Source organism: Macaca thibetana, chromosome 9 (assembly GCF_024542745.1).
Source record: "Macaca thibetana thibetana isolate TM-01 chromosome 9, ASM2454274v1, whole genome shotgun sequence".
NCBI classification, from domain to species: domain Eukaryota; kingdom Metazoa; phylum Chordata; class Mammalia; order Primates; family Cercopithecidae; genus Macaca; species Macaca thibetana.
Window position 1 is genome coordinate 21663294 of NC_065586.1, and position 22333 is coordinate 21685626.

Below are 22333 nucleotides of genomic sequence, written 5' to 3' on the forward strand. Positions count from 1 at the left end.
CAACCTCGATCTCCTGGGCTCAAGTAATCCTCCTGCCCCAGCCTCCCAAATAGCTGGCACACAGGTGTGTGCAACCATACCAGGCTAATTTTTCTTTTCTTTTTTTGTAAAGATGAAGGTATATGTCACCCAGGCTGGTTGCAAACTCCTGGTCTCAAGTGATTCTCCTGCCCTGGCCTATCAAAGCGCTGGGATTATAGGCATTAGTTGTTGCACTTCACCTATTTTTTTTCTTTTCCACATTTAAACATATGCATTTTTCCAAGTTCTCAGCCATACTATCTATTCTATGAAACTTCCCTCCCTCCCAGGGTCCCTGTCATGCAGTCCTTAGTTCTCCTGATTCACCATTTCTTGGCTCCCATGTTGTCCTCTTCGATTTATTCCTTTTGTTGCTGGAGTACGACCTCAGGAAAATTTCCAGGAAAGGGTACGAGTTCTCACCCCATGTATTTACCATCACACTTGGTCAGTTCTAGATTCAGAACCATTTCCCCTCAGTACTGTGAAGGCACTCTTCCCTCACCCCCCAGAATCTAGTGTTGCTGAGTGACCTGTGTCATTCCAATTTCCTTTACTTTGGAGACATCCTATCCACAGAAAGTTTAAAGATCTGAGTATGCTCAGTGTTCATAAATATCCTCAAGATCTTTTCCATGTCTCTTCCTTGATTTTGAGAGACTCTTACAAAGTGGTCTCAGGTGTCCCCACATCCTGAAAACTTAACTGTATTATTTACCGAACAATGATCTTGCCCCTGTTTTCTCTGTCCCACACCAGAACTCCTCATCAGATGTGGACCCCTTGTACTGAGTCCCTGTGTTTTCTTTTGCAAGTAACAAAAATCAGTACTATAACACTTTTCACTTGATGGGCAATGGCGAAAAATGTAGTGTTCGGTTTTTACGGGACTATGAAGTGACCTCTCACATATCACTAGTGGGAATGTGTATTGTTATAACCTCTCTGCAGACCAATTTCAGAGCCCTCAGAGGCTCTAAAAACATTCATATTCTTGAACTAAGCATCTTCTAGGAATGCAATCTTTACTTCTAGGCACACAAGCTAATAAAATAGATATGGGTGAAAAGACAATTTTAAAAAACACCATGTCCATCTCAATGAAATAGCAAAAAAAGGAAGCAATTTAAATGTCAATCAATAGGATATTCTTTAATGATATCATGGCAGCATAGTCTATTATGTAACTCTTTAGAAAAATGATGTGGATCTTATCTATTGCCATGAAAGATGCTCATGGTCTAGAGCTATGTGAAAAGGACAGAAAGTAGATTACTCCTATTAAAATTATACATATTCATACATCTATACAGAAACACTAGTCTCTAGAATGATATAAAACAATGTTTATACATTGTTTATGCAATGTTATACAAAAATGTTCACAGAGATCTCTTTGAAATTATGGTTGATTAGAAACAAATTTAGCTTAAGTGTATTCTTTGACGTTTTGTTTTTGCTATGAACATAGAGTTTTATCAAAAAAGGGTCAATGATGTAAGTCTCTAGACAAGTTTAAAGTATCTTCCATACAAACATCAATAAAGCAGAATTAACCAGAGGTAAAAACACGTAAGTATGGAATCAAAATATGTGATCTTGTCCCAGTTCTACTAACAGCTGTGTCACCTTGAACAAATGTCTTAGCAGCAGTTTACTCAGCTGTAAAACAGGGAAAAATAATGGTTGCTTATTTACTTCACAGTGTTGTGAAAAACCAAATAAAAGTATATTTAAATGTTTTGAAAAGGCCGGGCACAGTGGTTCACGCCTGTAATCCCAGCAATTTAGGCGGCAGAGGCAGGCAGATCACCTGAGGTCAGGAGTTCGAGACCAGCCTGACCAACATGGAGAAACTCTATCTTTACTGAAAATACAAAATTGGCCGGGTGTGGTGGCACATTCCTATAATCCCAGCTACTAAGGAGGCTGAGGCAGGAGAATCACTTGAACCTGGGAGGCGGAGGTTGCAGTGAGCCGAGATCGTGCCATTGCACTCCAGCCTGGGCAACAAGAGTAAAACGCTGTCTCAAAAAAAAAAGTTTTGAAAAGCGTTAAATACTAAAAAAATGAATGATGCAATAATCATTATTATCACCAAAGCAATTACAAATAAAAATGTTGGTTTGCTACAGAATGGGAGAAAGTATTCGCATCTGGCAAAGGTCTAATATCTAGCATCGATAAGGAGATGAAATAACCCCATTAAAAAGTGGGCAAAGGACACAAATAGACACTTCGAAAGAATATATACATGCAGCCAACAAGCATATAAAAAAAAGCTCAATCACTGATCATTAGAGAAATGCAAATCAAAACCATAATGAGATACCATCTCACACCAGTCAGAATGGCTATTATCAAAAAGTAAAAAATAACAAATGCTGGCAAGGTTGTTGAGAAAAGGGAATTCTTATACACTGAAGGTAGGAGTGTAAATTAGTTCAACCATTGTGGAAAGCAGTATGGTGATTCCTCAAAGAGCCAAAAGCAGAACTACCCTTTCTTTGACTCAGCAATCCTATTACTGTACATATACCCAGAGGAATGTAAATCATTCTACCATAAAGACACATGCACGTGAACGTTCACAGCAGCACTATTCACAATAGCAAAGGGATGGAATCAACCTAAATCCCATTAATGATAGATAGTATAAAGAAAATGTGATTATATATACACACCATGGAATACTATGCAGCCATAAAAAAGAATAAGCTCATGTCTTTCGTGGGAATCTCAAAAGATGGAGTTGGAGAGGGTACTAGCCTTAGCAAACTAACTCAGGAACAGAAAACCAGATACCACATGTTCTCACTTGTAAGTGGGGATGAGAACTCACCAACACAAAGAAGGCAACAACAGACACTGGGGCCTACTTGAGGGTGAAGGGTGGGAGGAGGGAGAGCAGCAGAAAAAATAACTATTGGGTACTAGGCTTAATACCTGGGTGATGAAATAATTGTACAACCAGCCTCCGTGGTACAACCAGCCCCCGTGACACGAGTTTAACTGTATAACAAACCTGCACGTTTTCTAAAATTTAAATATCTTTAAAAGTTTGTAAGGTTGAGAGGGTAAGAGAAGGAAGAGAGAGGAGTATGACATGTGGCTCAGACCAAGAGAATTGCTATAGCAGGAAACTGGTAAGGGGACAGTGAGGATGAAGGCAGAAAAACCAAAAGGACAGTCCTTATCATGTTTACAATTTTGTGTAGGGCTAGCCTAAGTCTAAAAGTAATAGCAATATATTTGCCAAGATAATAACTATATATTTAGTTCACTGATATAAAGCATAATGCTTATTTTCGATTGAAGAGTCCACTTACGTGTTTTTGAAACCAGTATAACAGCAATATATAAATTTCCCCCAATAGGAATCTCCTTGTGGTTGAGCTATGGAAATGAAATTGGGAATTTTATGATTTTCCCTCCTCCTCTTCACTTGCATAATGGGCTACTTATATAACTACACACCTCTTACCTCACACTATGGCACTAAGCTAATTATAAAAGCCTGTTTAAATCTAGCCACCTGTCTTTTGTTTTGCTGCCTACCTGGGCCTTTTCCAAACAGGCAGAAAAATCTCCTATCAGTCTGTTATCACAACCAGAATGCAAGAGATTAGTGACCAGGGAGAGAAGCAGAATCAGTTTACATCCTTTCAGGCAAGAGAATAGTATTACTTCACAAGCAAGAAATCTGGGGCCCCCTGAACTTAATTTAGGAAACCTGCAGTTAATCATCATGTTAAAGTTGGTTTTACATGCGAGACAGTTTTTGTTTCCTCTGTTATTTTTACAATTTGAGTGTCCTTTGTGATTACCAAAATTATTTGCTGAAAGGCATATATGAACATTTAAAATATTAAATCCACAATAAAGTAGGTCTTACAGTTTAGGTATATTTGAATTAAAATACACTCAGTGTCAATTTTTAAAAAAGCTTAAAAAAACATTGCTTGTATTTATCCAGAGCACAATTTAGCAATCTAATTCTGCTAATTATGACAATTAATATATTTAATTTCTTTCTTAATTGAGGAATAAAAAGGTTTTTAACTGTAACCCGACAACCCAAATAAAGAATCATATAAATCTCACCACTGGCACACACTCACCTCTCTCCCAAAAGGTCAATTGTTTCTTGAAGGAAAGAGAACTAAGCCTGAAGCTACAAATTTGGCAAGGAAACCGGGTCAAAGAACAGCTGTGCAAAGTCAGGGAGAACTAGGCAGGTGATCAGGTCAGTATGCAGAGGTTCTGATGACACTCAATTGAACCTGGCTTCTTTTTCATGATCGAATTCTTAATGAAAACAAATCTAATTAACACCATAAGCCAAAAACAGGCACAAGTGGTCTTTTTAAAGTGTGGTTAACTTTCACTTAACATTATACTAGAGAAACAATATTAGCTGAACCACTTCAGCTGTTTCATGTGATTTACAAGTCATCCCTGTGAGTTACTAAAATGAGTCTACAGACACCTGTTCTCTTTTACAGAGTGATTTTCTCTGTGTGTGTGTGTGTGTTTGTGCGCGCAGATATGTGCATGTGTTGGGGGACGGTAGAGTTATTGAAATGAATACTCCAGCCATGGAGATGATGCTTACAGAATGAAAATGCAGTGTGGGTCTATATATATATATACTGACATAGATGAAAAGTTATAATGGCATTTTTTTGTACAACAAAAATTTAGATTTATTACATATTTATTTCCAAGGTACCTTTGTTATTATGACAACAGAACTAATACTTGGTCAAAAAACAAAAACAAAAAACCCAAAAAAACAAAAAAACACCACTTCACAATGTCAGGTTTTCCACTTCCATGATAAAGGGAAAAAATATCTATTGCATACATGGAATCAGTCTCCCTTGGGTAAGTCTAGGGAGGAAAAAAAGGAAACATATGGGATGAATTTGAAAAAGTTTAAAAAGATGCTTTTGACTGCACCAAGACTACTCTAGTAAATTAAGTATATACTAGGATCTATGAGGCTCTGTTGGTTACATCGTGTGTATTTTTGGCATTTTTAAAATCTTCATCTTTCTCCTCTTAAAAATACGGATAAAAATTTACCAGGTTTTAATGACAACAAATTAAAATATTACTCAGTTTCCTATCTGCCTTTAGCATCAAATGTAGAGCCTTACAGAAATATTATCTTAAAAGTTAAATGTGGTACAGTCTTCAAAAGAGATAATACATAAGTATTACTATTATTTTTCATTAAGCAATTGAACTAAAAGTTTAGGGCCTTTTTAAACCAATGTTTTATAACTTAAAAAAATTATTTCAGTTTCTTTTGATAATCACTGTATTAACAGCAGCTATGTAATTAGAAGGTCATAGTACTTAAAACATCAAAAACCATGGAATGTCTTTAATTTGGTCAGATATTTACTGATTAAGTCATTATTAACTTATCTTTTACAAACAACCTTAAAACGAGATAATAAAACACACCATCCAGTAACATAACATGTTTAGCTGAAGAAGAGTTACCCTTATGGTTCTTTTCTAGTAACTCAAGATGACTAGTCTCCTCATGAAACATAGCAAAAAAAAAAAAAAAAAAAAAAAAAAAAAAAAAAAGTTACAAAATACTACAGCTATTTTCCCCTATGATCAAACTTCAACTTTAAATCAAAAATATTGCTAACTATCTTATAAAAATTCAGATTGCAGTCTTTTAAATGACTTCTACAGTAGTAACAATATACATATATATAATTTAAAATTCTCAAAGCAGGTCCATTGCAAAAACAAAACAAAACAATACAAAACCTGACAGTACAGATACACACACACACACACACACACACACACACACACACACACACACAGTTTCTTCTGGTTAAACTACTTATCACACGAATAGTTGCTATCATCCTTGAAACAAAAAGGGCAACCTCCATTTGCATTATGGGAATATTGCTCATTTAATTAATCCAAACCACCTGTCTAAGTAGCAATCGCAATCTGTACTTCAATGTTAAACAGATCCAGCTGAAATACAACCTTCCTAATTCTGATCAGTTTGAGAACTATTTTTTCCACAGTTAAAGGGGTCACTATAAACCCCAAAACTGGCATTGTTTTCCTTGGATTAGGTTACAGTAGCTTAAGTCTCTAAACACTAGAATTCCTCACACAGCTGTTAATTGTGGACCAGGGGACTGGCTCACATCTGCTTCTCACTTATTTCATTAATGGTTCACTTTCAGGTCCTAAAAGGATTGTACCCCTCCCCAAAAATACTGTGGAACCCATCTATATCTGCCTTCTACATAGCTGACTTGTTCTGGTTTGTCTCTCTCTATACAATGTAAATCTCAGTGAACTCACATCTGTCACAGATCGACCCAATTCGTGGGCAATCTTTTCCCATCGACCTGGAGTCCCTCCTGGGAACTTAACCATACTTCTTGTCAGTTGGCTGAGGTCCTCTTCTGTCCATTCAGGTGCCTGCAAAACATTAAAGAAAATAAAAAAAGATAATTGGGAGAATAAAAAAGATAATTGGGAGATAACTGCTGTGAAGCAAATTATTGGCAATATGCTTTCTGTAAAAAACAATACTAAGTTGTATCTAACAGTAAGATTTGAGCTGCATATTTAACACTGGAATGCAAAGCTCTAGAAGCCTATTTCATTTTCCTACGTATACTAACTAAGAAAGCATAAATATTGCAAAACCAGGTTTTGTAGACATTTTTTAAAAAAGACTATTCGGTTTTGAATTAAAGTGAGAAACCATTCTCAAAGCTTATGAAATGCATCCTTGCTATAAAATGCAGTGCTGCTCAGAAATGCCTCACATAAAGTTACTATTAAAGGTCTCTCTTTTTGTTTGTTTTAAATACACACTTTAAAAAAAGCAAAAAAAAAACAACAACAACAAAACGCAAGTATAAATGAAATGTGAACAAGTAAATATACTGGTCTGAAATCAGAATTGCGACAAGACACTTTTTGATCATTCTATGTAATGATGTTCAATTTTAAAATAATATTTTTTCAAGAAGTTTAGCTTGTCAAATGTCACTACATTTTTTTTTTTTAAACTTCGGAACAGAAATAAAATTAGAAACTCTTGTGGCCAAGACTCAAACCATCAAGTCCATGTAAAGCGGTATTTCATTTCATTTTGACCATTTCATTTTGGTCAACTTTTAGCTTTGACCAAACGATTAAACTAAATTTAAAAATACCTTAGAGATTATAAACATGCATATGCAAAAATTCTTACAGCAAACATATTCTCTGCATTTTACTCAGCACTACCAGTGGTCAAACCCCAAAGTGAGCACAGTGAAATAAATCTTTATCAAACGACAAAAAACCATGTTACAATTATTTCACATTACATTTTAGCACTTAACTATTCCCCACCAGAGGCAATAAAACACTCTGGTATTAAACAATACTCCAGTAGCCAGCAGAGAGATTGAGGAAGCCTACCTTATTTTCCTTTAATTAAAATGAAAGAATGAAAGAGAAAGAAAGACAGAAAGAAGGAAACCTTTGAGGCAAATACCTTTTCTAATCACCATTTCCGATAATGAACAGGCATACATCAGGCAGTTTGCATTACAGAACCATCAGCACAGAACAACAGTCAGAGGTGAGTGACCCCAGGGACTATCTCCACAGCTACAGCAAAGCTTCTCCCTGACACTAATCCTCCCTGTCATTCTCCCACTGTGCTCTAACCACACTGACATCCGCCTGCCTCACTGCAAGCTTAACGGGGCCCTTCCTGACTTTTTACTGTCTCCCCCAATCAATGGTTCAAGCGTGCTCTTTTCACCATGTCCAAATGGCAGCTTCACTCATAATCAAAGTGCATTGCCCCTGTTAAAGGGCTTTCCGAAAGGCTCTCCCATTTGCATTCATTTGCAAAGCAAACTACTTTTATTCACTTTGTTCTGCTATCAAGAATGTTCCCTGAAGCAGATAAATTGGCATAAATACAACCTGCCACTTAAGAGTCAGTAAATAATAGCCAATAGTAGGGAGGATTTTATCAATCATTCTATTTTGTATCCACTAAGAGCTGAAAGCCTCAAACATATTCATCAGTACAGCGTCTACAATACATGCATAAATTCACTTATATAAAAAGGTAGCCCACATTGGGTCTGGTCGGAATTTCTTTGATATTTAATGAATATCAGAAATCTAATTATTCCTATCAGATGACTTAAAAATTTACACGGAGGATTTTTTCTTTCTCCTTGTCTTTATTTAAGGAAAAAAGTATTATTCTTATTCAGCTACTATTTAGAGAAATATATTTGGATTTTAAAGGAAATCACAGCTTTATTGCTAAAAAGCTTTAATAAGTAGACCAATCGGTTTCAGAAATGCAAAAGACTTAAGTTTAGGCAGAATTTAAATAAGCTTACAGTAAAAGATCATGTCATGAAGAGCGTGAAGTTGATCACTGCATAAAGATATATACTGATCAAATCATACAGTATGTACAAAATCACACTAAATCAAATTACCTAATTTCTATGTTATTTTAACATTTTTGAAGCAAAAAAAATTGTCTACAATGTCTAAAATATAAATCATTGTTTCATACAGTAAGCTAAGTCTTTAAAATAATTTCTGTTTTTAACAGATCGGCTTCCCAAATACTCTCTGCATATATAAACGTTGGCATTAAAAACAAATCTGATTTTAATTAGATTAATGAGGGTGTAAAAATATAGTACTTTTCTGAAAAATAAAAATTTTATATAAAGTATTTGGATTGAATTCCTGAAAAATCACCTACTGCTATGACAGTCTTAAGTTTCATAGTTCTTTTATGGCCATAATTTTTATTATTAATATTTTTAAAGAGGCTTGATAGTGACTAGGGCCATAATCTGAAATCTGAGAGAACCCTTTTAGCAATGCATTATTCTCCCTCCTACAGCTGTAAGGCACTTCGGTGAATGTGTAATTCCTTGGCAATAGTTAGTTGTGTCTTTAGAAGCAACAGAGCCTCCTGTGATCCAGCTACTACAGCAGCCATGAGGGTGGCCATGGTGTGAATGTATTCTCCCTGTTCTAATCTGGAGCCAACTGTAACTGTGAAAGTCAAATGAATGCATAAGCATACTGCTTTGCCACTTAAAACCATGTGTGTCCAATACTACCGAAACACTGGGCCAAATATTCATCTCTACAGTAAAGTAATGGAAGACACCACATGGTGTGGAGACAGCTGTTGTGACTACACAAGCATTCCAATTTTGCATCAGAAAAGCCCATTCTGGGAATAAATCTCCATACTGAATACAAAATAAAAAGTTTTCAAATTATTCAACATTTTAATGTAATGACCTCAAAATATAGCAACCAAAGTAAGAACTGATATGAAAACTTAAATTATATTCTCAAATTATGTCCCTTTGGGATGGATTTTTGCCATGAAACCCACTATGTTCAAAGATTTGGTGTCTGAAAATCCTCTATATTTTTGGGGTAGGACTGTATTTTTAAAGTAATCTACATGTACTTTTCTTCTCACAGCTTTGGACTATAAAATGTTAATTAGAAAGCATCATGTAATTTATCTGGCACTAAAAATTACGGCAAAATTAAAAAAATTTTTTAATGTACTTATTTATTGTATTTTTATACTTTAAAGACAAAAGGCTCAATTTCTATCTAATAAATAGATACCAAAACTCTCTAATGAGCAATACTTCTACTGAAATGGCCTATTAATAATCATTATTTATATAAATACGGAAGTCAAAATTTTGGACTCAACTATTTTTAGTAGATTCACCTCAACTCATAAATTCTCAGAAATTTTATCCAAGAAAATAATATTCTTACAAAGCATCACCCAGTGAATATATAACACATTATTAGATATACATAACACAATATTAGATATACATAACACAATATTAGATATACATAACACATTATTAGATATATATACACATGTTAGATGTATATATCTAATATTTATTAGATGGGATGGGATGAGATTGGATGTCTAATAATCTAATTATCTCCTACCCTCTTAAATTCTATAAACAAACTTTTAGTGCATTTAATTCAGTGCATAGTTTTCAGCTATACAATTTTCCTTTCCAATTTAAAAATGGAGGCACGCTCTTGACAAATATACATAAATACATGGTATAAAAACAACAACAAAATTAAAAACTAAATGACCTCAAAGGTCTTTTTACTCTTAGGAAGAGAAATTCCTTTTTGAGGCCTATCTTCCTGACTTGCAGTTGGCTGCCTTCTTGCTCAGTCTTCACATGGCCTTTCGTGTGTGTGTGTGTGTGTGTGTGTGTGTGTGTGTGTGTGTGTGTCAGGGTGGGGGGAATGGGGGAGTCTGTTGTCTCTCTTCCTCTTCTTTTAAGAATACCAATACTATCGATTTAGGTGCCCACCCTTCCGACTTCATTAACCTTAATTATCTCCTTACAGGCCCTATCTTTAAATACAGTCACATTGGGAGTTAGGGCTTCAACATGTGAATTTGGGGGCACACAATTCCATTCAGAACAGGCAGGACACAAAAAAACAAAAACTAAAACAGAAGTCCACAATTTGGCCCAACTGGTTTTTCAAAATTCACTGAATTTATACAGTACATAGATAAAAGGGCAGGAATTGGCTTTTGTGCCTCTATGACACTGGCTCTGAATTAACATCTGCTGAAATACACCAATTGGCAAACCTTTGTGCCCTTAATCAATATTGGGGATCCCCCCAAATTTAAACAAGGGTCCCCCTATAATCTTAGGGGAGTTATTGAACATAATATAAAGGACAAGTATGCATGCCTCACCCTAACCACAGGAATTCTGTCTTGCCTTAATTCCCCATGGTCATCACACCCATTGTTCTAAAATATCCCATAGTGGTCATGGACTCTGACCCAATGAGTAATGAATTAATTTTAAGTCTTTGGCACTAACAAATTGCCTTTTTAAAATGGACTCATGGACCTACTGCTTCCCCATTAAAACAGTTAATATAGCCAGATGTAAATTAAAACAGGGCCTTTAATGATTAAAACCCACTATACAAGACCTATTTAGAAAAGTGGTGACTATCCCCACTGCCTGTCCATTTAACAGCCCAATTTGACCAGTTTTTACACTTGGGAGGAATGTATGGTACCTCCTGGTGGATTACTTCAACTTCAATGCTGTGGACTTCACTAAGGACCCATACCCAATATAACTGAAATTACTGACTTCATCTAACCAGCAAATGGTAAATATTTTGCTAGTATAGATTTGGTGAATATGTTTTGTTCAGTGCCTATTTCAACACTCTTGACTGCAGTTTGCCTCCAAAGGGACCCAATACAGTTTTACCCAACTACCACGGGGTACTACAAACAGCTGCACTGTAACATACAATCTTCGAAGGCAAGATTGAAACTGCACCCTACTTTTCCCAGGAATGCCCGTATGACATCACACTGATGACCTCCTCTGCTGAGGAGATTCCTTTGATACACTCACTCGGGACATACAAATGAAAGGAGCTCATGGGGTGACCCACTGCCTCACATACAGTGCAAGGCCTTGGTTGTATTTCTGAAAATTATTGGGTAAACTGAAGGCAACTCCATCCATGACACTGTCAAGAAACAGCTACTGACTCTCATAGCACCCATAGTTTCTTTTAGGCTCTTTTGGGTTCTGGAGGAAATAATACTTCTCATTACAAATTGTATTAAGCCCATATATGTTGTCACTTGTGAAATGACTCACCTTGAATGGGGCCCCTTTTGACCAAAGGTTCTAGAATCTGTCCAAATTGCAAAACAACTGACACTCCTGTGTGTCTCCCACAGACTCCTTAACTGTAGAGGATTTAACAGTCTTCTATCAGTTTGAGAGTTGTGTGCAAGTAATAACATGGTAAAACCACAAATATTTGGATTTTGCCAAAATTAAACTTTTGGTCTTTTAAAGAAACTATTTTTAAAAATGAAAAGGAAGACCACAAACTAGCAGCAAATATTCTTAACATATATCAGAAGAAAGATCTGTATCCCAATCTGTCTATCCATTCTCCTATTAATGGATATTTGGGTTGCTGCTAGTTTTCATTCATAACGCTACCTTCCGAATGAATAGGGCTGCTATGGATATTGTGTCCAACTCTCTTAGTGGTCATGTTTTAATTTCTCACATATAAATACAGAGGGGTGGAATTGCTAGGATCATAGGGAAAGTGTACATCTAACTTCGTAAGAAACTACAGGAGTATTTTTCCAAAGAGGTGCTATTTTACCATCTACCCAGCAATGCATGAGTGTTCTTGTTGTTCTACACCCTTACCAACACTTGACATGGTCAGTTGTTTTAATTTTGACTACTCTGGTGGGATTGAAATATAGCTTACTATGGTAATAATTTGCATTTCCCAGATGACAAATTTTTTTTTTTTTTGAGATGGAGTCTTGCCCTGTGCAGGCTGGGGTGCAATGGTGCAATCTTGGCTCACTGCAACCTCCACCTCCCGAGTTCAAACGTCTCCTGCCTCAGCCTCCTAAGTAGCTGGGATTACAGGTGCCTGCCACCATGCCCAGCTAATTTTTGTATTTTTAGTAGAGATGGGGTTTCACCATGTTGGCCAGGCTGGTCTTGAACTCCTGACCTCGTGATCCACCCGCCTCAGCCTCCCAAAGTGCTGGGATTATAGGCGTGAGCCACTGAGCCCAGTCAGACAAATGATCTTGAATATCTTCACATGTGCTTATTGGCCAAGTGAATGCTTTCTTGAAGTATGTGTTCATGTCTTTTGACCATTTGTTAGTTGGTTGTCTTCTTATTAGTTTTAAGAGTTTTTTATATTTTGTAGATACTAGATCTTTGTCAGATATAAGTATTACCGAATATTTTCTTCTGGTCTACAACCTATATATATATTTTTAATAGCTTTTTTCCTTTTTAGAGACAGAGCCTTGCTATGTTGCCCAGGCTGGAGTGCAGTGGCACAATATGGCTTACTGCAGCCTCAAAATCCTAGGCTCAAGTGATCCTCCCGCCTTGGCATCCCAAAGTGCTGGTATTACAGACATGAGCCACCACTCCCAGACCCTATATTTTCATTTAAAATCCTTTAACTTTTACTTTGAAATAGCTTTAGGTTTATAGAAAGTTGTAGAAAATAGTACAGAGTTCCCATATACTCTTTATTTAGCAAACTACGGTGTTAACTATATAGCCATTGTGATAACAAGTCAGCCTCCAAGGTGTTCCTCAGTGATTCCCACTTCCTAGTATTAATGCCCTTGTGTAGTCTCCTTCCACAGTGGCGAGGGTTGACCTGTAACAAACCAATAGGATACTGTGGAAGGGACAGGGGGATAGGGTGTGTTTTCCAAGGATAAGTGATAAAATACATACGTGTATATATATATGGCTTCTGCCTTTCTCTTTCGTGGGTTACTTGTCTCTAAGGGAAGCCAACTGCCAAACAGCGAGGACACTCAAGCAGCCCAATGGATAGGGAGTAATAGGAAGAGACGGTGTCTCCCTCAAGGTCAAAGGGCAAACATTCTTATTGTCCAGTATAGTGAAGATACTGCCTCCTCAGAGGAATAGGTAGCCATGCTTATTGCCTGTTGTAAAAAATTTGAGTTACCTAAATTCAGGATTCCTCATCTGTAATACACCGCAGTGGTTGTTTAGGAGTCAGTTGGCCTTCTTTACTCTGTGGGAACTGAGCTCAGAGAACAAGCAGAAAAATGCTGATACTCTAGCTATTGCTGCTGCTGTGAGTAATAAACTGCCCTTTGTCTCTGACCCAGGAGTCTCATGTCTTCTACCAGCATTCATGAAACTGTAGCAGGCTACCTTATTTGCTCACAAGTATGGTGAAATCTCAAACCCTTCACCGTTTTTGACATTTTTGGTGATGAGGATGGGATTCTCAAATAGACTCTTCCTCTTTCTGAATGAGGGCCTTGTAGAGATTTGCAGAAGTTCCTGGGCACCTACAGTGAACATGTTAATTAAGTTATATTGTCGGTTGGGCAGTAAACGTTATTCCTTTTACTGCCTATTAATAAGGAAGAATTGCGGAAGTGGCTGCATGCTGAATACCAGGAAATAGGTTCAAACACAGCTGCTATTAAGGCACCCTTATTGTTCCTAAATCTCTTCCAGGTTGGGGGATTTTCTTGCCATCCTGTTTGGTCAGCCTCAGGTCTGTACCACTGTAACAAGTACTAAGTACTAAGTAACAGTACTAAGATTCATTTTGTGTAGCCATAAAGTCTACTCTCTTTCCGAAAACAATTAGAGATACACACTCATAATGAGCATGAAGAGAGAAATTCATGAGCACAAACCAGGCCAATCATTAGAACAATGGCTAGTTCACTTGGGAGATAAGGGGGCAGGGTGAGTAACGCTTTTTAAGGAAGAATGGGATCAGGTGGGCTGTCTTACAGTTCAACTTCTCTGTAGTCTATTACGCCAACCTTAAATCCATCTGGAAATGACAGCAAAATGTCTCAAAGTAGGTCTTGGGTGTTTTCATCCTTTCAGGGAGATCTCCCAGAGAAAGATATACTCTTGTATTATAGGAAACCAAGGACGACCACTTGAAGAGTATTCAGGCTTATTGCCCTGGATTGGATTTATTAGTAGAATGCTAAATTCAGTGAAAGTGAAACAAAAGTAAATGGAAAATGAGAAACTAACTCAAAGAAATGTACGTAAATCTATGCAGTCAGCCCTGCTACTCTGGAAAACTCCCCTAGCCCTTACGCTGAAATTTAGGAGGATTTAAGAGATTTTATTTTAGTAATGGGAAAGCAGATGCTCTGGATTAAGGTAGACTCACCAAAGGTCACACTGCTAGCTTGAGTCAGGCAGAAGGGCAAACTCCATGACCTCAGCTAGAAAGGACCGTGGCTAGGGCATGGTGTCAAAGAGCTCTCAAGATTGAAATAGATGGTGTCAGTCATGAAGACCTTCTTGCCATCTCATATAAATCCTGAGTAGCCAAAAACATTAAGCCACAAGCCACAGTACTATGCTGCTCAGAACGAAAAACAATGTTAAGCTTTGTTTAATGGCATGGAGCCACTATAGCTCCCTGACTATTTGAACTGATCCATGACACCACCCTACCATGGTAGTGGAAGTCATTCAGGTAAGCTCCTGAACTCTCAGCCTGGGGTTATTCTTGATGACCAAACTGCAACAGATGTCCTCCTTGTGGGCCAAGGTGGAATCTGTACAATCGTTAATGCATCCTGTTACACCTGAGGTTTGGGGAGCTGGCACAAACATACTGATATTCTGGTAACTGCTATTGCTATCATTAATAAACTGTCCTCTATCTCTGACCCAGGAGTCTCAAGTTTTCTATCAGCAGTATCCATGAAACTGTGGAAGGCTAACGTAGTCTACAAATAGCATGAAACAAACTCTTCACAGTTGTTGGCAATATACGCCTTTTCATTTCCTTAATGGTGTCTTTTGAAGGGCAGAAGCTTTTCATTTTCATAAAGTCCAATGTATCTACTTCTCTATTTTTTTTATGGTTAGTGATTAGAGTGTCCTAAGAAATCTTTGCCTATCTCAAGGATGAGGCAGAGGTCAAGTTTCATTTTTTTTTTTTTTTTTTGAGATGGAGTTTCCCTCTGTTGCACAGGCAGTGCAGTGGTGTGAACTTGGCTCACTGCAACCTCTGCCTCCCAGGTTCAAGCGATTCTCCTGCCTTAGCCTCCCGAGTAGCTGGGATTACAGGTGCCCGCCACCATGTCTGGCTATTTTTTGTATTTTTAGTAGAGATGGGGTTTCACCATGTTGGCCAGGCTGGTCTTGAACTCCTGACCTCAAGTGATCTGCCAGCATCGGCCTCCCAAAGTGCTGGGATTATAGGCATGAGCCACCACACCCAGCCTTCAAGTTTCATTTTCTATTATATGGATATCAACAATACCATTTGTTGAAAAGACTATTCTAGATGGACGCCTGTAATCCTGGCACTTTGTAGGGCTGAGGCAGGTGGATCACCTGAGGTCAGGAGTTTGAAACCAGCCTGGCCAACATGGTGAAACCTGGTCTCTACTAAAAACCCAAAAATTAGGCAGACCTGTGCCTGTAATCCCCGTTACTCAGGTGGCTGAGGTAGGAGAATCGCTGGAACCCAGGAGGAGGAGGTTGTAGTGAGATGAGATTGCGCCACTTCGCTCCACCCTGGGCGACAGAGCGAGACTTCTAGAAAGAAAGAAATCACTATCCTTTTTCCTTCCGAATTGTCTTCACTCCACTGTCAAAAATCAATTGACAAGCTGGGTGCAGTGGCTCATGCCTGTGATCCCAGCACTTTGGAAGGCCACGGCAAGAGACTCACTTGAGGCCAGGAGTTCAAGACCAGCCTGGGCAGCATAGGGAGACTCGGACTCTGAAAAAAACAAAAACAAAAACAAAAAAAAACAATAGACTGTGTGTGTGTACATCTGAGGACCTTCTTTCAGGATCTACATTTCTTACCTGTAAGAAAAACATGGTGATATGCTAAAATGTGTTTAAGATGCTCATCACAGCATTTTTCATAATAAAGTTATTTTAAATTACACATAAATGTTTACATTTATTTAAATCTTTGTCCTTAAATATAATACTGAACACCCTGACCACCTGCGAAAGTCCTTTCATGACTTGCAGTCTTTGTATTTTTTTCCCCTCATTTTTTATTTTTAGCTACATGTTTCTAGTGCTCTATAAAAGTTATGTTCTGTCTTGCTCTTCCTGAAACAATAACACTGTCATCACCTTTAAGGTTAGGAAACCAGCAAAAAAAGATGTAATGACTTTCTTAAGACCTTCTAGGAAGTTCATACAAGAGCCAAATTAAAATTGAAAGTTCTTAATGAAAAAAAATGTATTCTGGAAAAAAGAAATGAGTATTTAAGAATAAAGAAATGAGTAAGACCCAACTTTTGCTATACTGTTCAAAAAGATTCAAAATGATTTGTTTTGAAAATGAGCACTGATGGTTGGGCACGGTGGCTCATGCCTGTAAATCCCAGCACTTAGGGAGGCCAAGGTGGGCAGAACACGAGGTCAAGAGATTTAAGAATCAAGAAATGAGTAAGACCCAACTTTTGCTATACTGTTCAGAAAGATTCAAAATGATTTGTTTTGAAAATGAGCACTGGTGGCTGGGTGTGGTGGCTCATGCCTGTAAATCCCAGCACTTAGGGAGGCCAAGGCGGGCGGATCACGAGGTCAAGAGATTGAGACTATGCTGGCCAACATGGTGAAACCCCGTCTCTACCAAAAAAAAATACAAAAATTAGCCGGGTGTGGTGGCGCGCACCTGTAGTCCCAGCTACTCGGGAGCCTGAAGCAGGAGAATTGCTTCAGTCTGGGAGGTGGAGGTTGCAGTGAGCCGAGATCACGCCACTGTACTCCAGCCTGCCAATAGAGTGAAACTCCGCCTCAAAAAAAAAAAAAAAAAAAGAAAATGAGCACTGGTAAATCCATGCTAGAAAATCTTTGTGCAGTCATTATTTACTTATTTTCTGCTGTTTTTTAAATACTGAAAGGTAGAAAAAAGTCTTACATAAGATTATACATAAGATTATATTACAATTCACTTACATAAGATTTTATTACAATTCACTGTCTGAAACCTTGTTTTTAGAAAAATGCAGAAGAGTAAACTGAAAGAAACCAAAGTCAGATGCATCTGATATATAATATCCCAACTATTATACTAGTTGGGATAAAGCAAAGTCATATTTAAGGCCTAATATGACACTAATAGAAAGACTTTAGAACATGACACTAGCTTTAAGACCTGATGAAAAGCAATAAAAGTTTGGTTTAAAAAGTTTTGGGCCGGGCGCGGTGACTCATGCCTGTAATACCAGCACTTTGGGAGGCCAAGGCGGGCGGAACACGAGGTCAAGAGATTGAGACCGTCCTGGCTAACATGGTGAAACCCCGTCTCTACTAAAAATACAAAAATTAGCTGGGCGTGGTGACGTGCATCTGTAGTCCCAGCTACTTGGGAGGCTGAGGCAGAAGACTCACTTGAACCTGGGAGGCAGAGGTTGCAGTGAGCCGAGATCACACCACTGCACTCCATCCTGGGTGACAAGAGGGAAACTCCGTCTCAAAAAAAAAAAAAAAAAAAAAAAAGTTTTGGAGGACATGCATTAGTCTACTAGCTTGTTGGTCATACTTTGAAATTTAAGTTTTAAAACGTATTGCTTTACCACCGATAAAATTTAAATTATAGAAGCTTAGAATCACAGAACATGTGAGGTGGCCTTTAAATGTTATTTAATCTCTTAATTTGGGGTATTGGTCACATTTTGTGCATTTGATATTGATTTAAAAATTTTTTTTATTGAGATCTAATTAGCATACCATAGGCTAGGCATGGTGACTCACACCTGTAATCGCAGCACTTTGGGAGGCTCGGGGGGGGGGGGGTAGATCACCTGAGGTCAGGAGTTCAAGACCAGCCTGGTCAACATGGTGAAATACCATCTCTACCAAAAATACAAAAAATTAGCAGGGCATGGTGGCGCATGTTTGTAATCCCAGTTACTCTGGAGGCTGAGGTAAGAGAATTGCTTGAGCCCAGGAGGCAGAGGTTGTAGTGAGCTGAGATCACGCCACTGCACTCTAGCCTGGGCAACGGGGCAAGACTGTCTCAAAAAAAAAAAATAAATAAATAAAAAATTAGCACGCCACAAATTCACCTATTTAAAGTGTACAATTCAATGCTTTTTAGTATATTCATAAAGTCATGCACAATTTTGAAGCATTTTCTTCATTCCAAAAAGATACTTCTTATCCTTTAGCAGTCACCTTTCATTTGTACTACTGCTTCAGTCCCTAGTCAACCACTAATTTACTTTCTGTCTCTACAGATTTCCCTATTTTGGGCATTTCATAAAAACGGAATCATATAATACATAGTCTTTCACTTAGCATAATGTTTTCAAGGTCCATGTAGTAGCACATATCAGTACTTCATTTCTTTTAATGCTGAAAAATATTCTATTGTATGGGGGGTATATGTCACATTTTGTCTGTGTTGTCCATTTGATGGACATTTGGGTTGTTTCTACTTTTTGATTATTAAAAATAATGCTGCTATAAACATTCATGTGCAGGTTTCTACGTGGATGTATGTTTTATTTCTCTTAGGTATACACCTGGGAACACTCTCAAACTGTGTTTTTCCTCTACTTCACACAAACACAAAAACAATCAACACAAAAAACTTCTGTGACCCACAATATGCGGAGATTTCTCTCAACAGCAAGCAAGCCATCAATTCTACAGGAGACACCAACTAGGTGTCCGCCAATTCAGTTCTGACCCTACCTACCTGGAGACAGTGTGAGATCCCATAGGACTCTGGGCCCAGTCCCCAAGAGTCCCTCCAACCCAATGGAAGTCTGGGCCTCCGGAACTTCTGACCAACTGGTTTCAAGTTGGGGTTCCCATGACCCCCTCTTTGGGTTCAAATAATTTGCTGGAGTGGCTCACACAACTCAGGGAAATATGTTTTACAGGTTTACTTTAAAAGATATTACAAAAGGCCGGGTGCGGTGGCTCAAGCCTGTAATCCCAGCACTTTGGGAGGCCGAGACGGGTGGATCACGAGGTCACGAGATCGAGACTATCCTGGCTAACACAATGAAACCCCGTCTCCACTAAAAATACAAAAAAATTAGCCGGGCGTGGTGGCGGCGCCTGTAGTCCCAGCTACTCGGGAGGCTGAGGCAGGAGAATGGCGGGAACCCAGGAGGCGGAGCTTGCAGTGAGCCGAGATCACGCCACTGCACTCCAGCCTGGGCGACAGAGCGAGACTCTGCCTCAAAAAAAAAAAAAAAAAAAAAAAGATATTACAAAAGATACAGGTGAAAAGACGTTTAGAGTGAGGGATAGGTGAAGGGGTTCAGAGCTTCCATATCCTTTCTGGGCACACCACCCTCCAGAAACCTCCACATGTTCAGCTATCCTGAAGCCCTCTCAACCCTGTCCTTGTGGGTTTTCATGGAGGCCTCATTATGTAGGCAAGATTGACAACCATGCAAAAATGGGATTGGACAAAAAGGTCTTATACTAATAGATTGAGTAGGGAAACCCAGCCAGGCCTGTCTGTTCAGAATCTTCTTGGTCTCTCTGTGCAACACTCCTTCCTCCAGAGAATGGGGCAAGGCATTCTCTGGAATGAGGGTCTTATGACCCACAATCAGACTGAGTCCTGCTTCGGGCAGGTGAAAGGAGGGCAGGAGGTCAGAGAGAGAGATTCTGTTTCCTGAGGTCTGCTCTTGCCCTCAATATTGTAACAAAAGACTGTAACAACATCTATGTGAGTTATGAGCCAGGAATTGTAGGAAAAAATGCAATATATACATTGATATATAGTTTTATTAAAATTACATTATATTATGATGGCTTCTTTATATAACTGTTTTTCTCTATAGAATATAATCTCCTAAAGTTTGGGGACTATGCCTCTCGCTTATATATTCTCAATGCCTGAAACACATTATCAAGTCAATGAATGACTGATGAATGAGTATTTTGAGGAAAAATAGAAGAACGCATGAGAAAAATCGATGTGAAGCCTACCAGGCCACTTTGGAGGTAGGAAAATAAATTCTAGATATATTAATAGACATGTATAACTCACACACAAGTGAGAAATGATAATAATTACATATTTCTCCTAGGATTCATGATGTTCAAAATGAACATTTCTTGCTTCAAAGTTAGAAGTCCACAAAATAGACATTTTTATGTCTCAAGGGACATTTTAATTTATAGATTTATAGCTCTTAAAATTAAATGTGACCTCAAGGGAACAAGTATTCTGTCTTCAGGCAGAAAATTTTGTTATTACCCTATTCAGGAAAAAAAAAAAAAAAAAAACCTGAGACTAAATTAAAAGGATTGAAAAAATGTGTAAGGACATATCACCGGTAAATGGTATAGTGGAAATCAGAAACCTGCAGGGTTCTTTCCACTACGTTCTACTATGGCGCATCGAGTATTTATCAAAGGTCATATTATTCAACAGAATGGTACCTGATTCTTAGTATAGTAACTGAAATCATATATGTATACTAGAATCTAATTACCATTTTGAAAGCATGAAGGGTAACATTTTTAGTTATGTTTAGTTTTGTTATATTCTCTTAGAACAGACTCATTTCAATAATTGGAGACAACTGGCTAGGCACAGTGGCTCACACCTGTAATCCCAGGAGGCCAAGGAGGGTGGATCACTTGAAGTCAGGAGTTCGAGACCAGCCAGGCCAACATGGTGAAACCCCATCTCTACTAAAAATACAAAAATTAGCCAGGCATGATGGTGCACACCTATAATCCCAGCTACACAGGAGGCTGAGGCAGAAGAATCACTTGAACCCAGGAGGCGGAGGTTGCAGAGAGCTGAGATCGTGCCATTGCACTCTCGCCTGGGTGACAGAGCAAGACTCCAACTCAAAATAAATAAATAAATAAATAAATAAATAAATAGAGACGATCTAGTCTTATGCTCTGTTTTTAAGAAAGAAAAAACTGAGACCTACAAAACTTGAGAAAATTTTTTTAAGTTCACAAGGTAATCAATGACAGGGCTAGAGTAAGACCTTAACAATTTTAGCCCAATAATCCACTGTCAGTTTTTTGGGTCAGAAATACAAGTGTTAAATTGTCACTGACAATGGACATATATATATTATATCATAGTTAGGTGATAAAAAACTTATCAAGCCAAATTGTTGAAGTGGGATACCTCTGAATAGTTCCATACAATTAAGGTAGGATTACAATTTTAGGTGTCAGAACAGTCATGACAAGGCTTGAAAATTCTAAAGATCAGGATAAGTGATTTTTATTCTGGAAAATAATTTCCTTCACAGTTTTATTATATTATCTAGTAGAAAAGACCTAGACATAAACCAGGTGCACAGAAAATATTAATACATGTTAAATTGAAAAAACTACCATGGTCAGTAGTTTCGAATATTAGTCACTAACAAGAGAAGGTCTGTGTAATTTACAGAAAAGGGATAAGAATGCAGGTAGGGAAAACATAATAAAGAGGAATAATTTGTAAATCATGACAATTTTAAAAATAGGTGTTATTTAGGTCTTTATTAATCTCTGCCAGTTCAAAGAGACTTGAACTGAAGTCTGCAAAATCACAAGCAAAATCTATTAGAGGAGTTTTTTAGGAGAAAACTAAAACTTAGATGAATTATGAGCTTAAGAGCTGCTTTTTGTAAAGGCAGTAAATAACTAGATCTCCT

At 37.9% G+C, this 22333-nt stretch overlaps 1 protein-coding gene across 1 annotated transcript in view; it reads right to left on the reverse strand.

Annotated features, from left to right (window-relative positions):
* Positions 1–22333, reverse strand: part of DNAJC1 (DnaJ heat shock protein family (Hsp40) member C1) — a 248270-nt gene that overhangs the window by 44236 nt on the left and 181701 nt on the right. The window contains exon 9 of the mRNA XM_050804054.1: positions 6379–6498. Coding sequence (XP_050660011.1) covers positions 6379–6498 — 120 coding nt within the window. The remainder of the gene's footprint in view (positions 1–6378; positions 6499–22333) is intronic.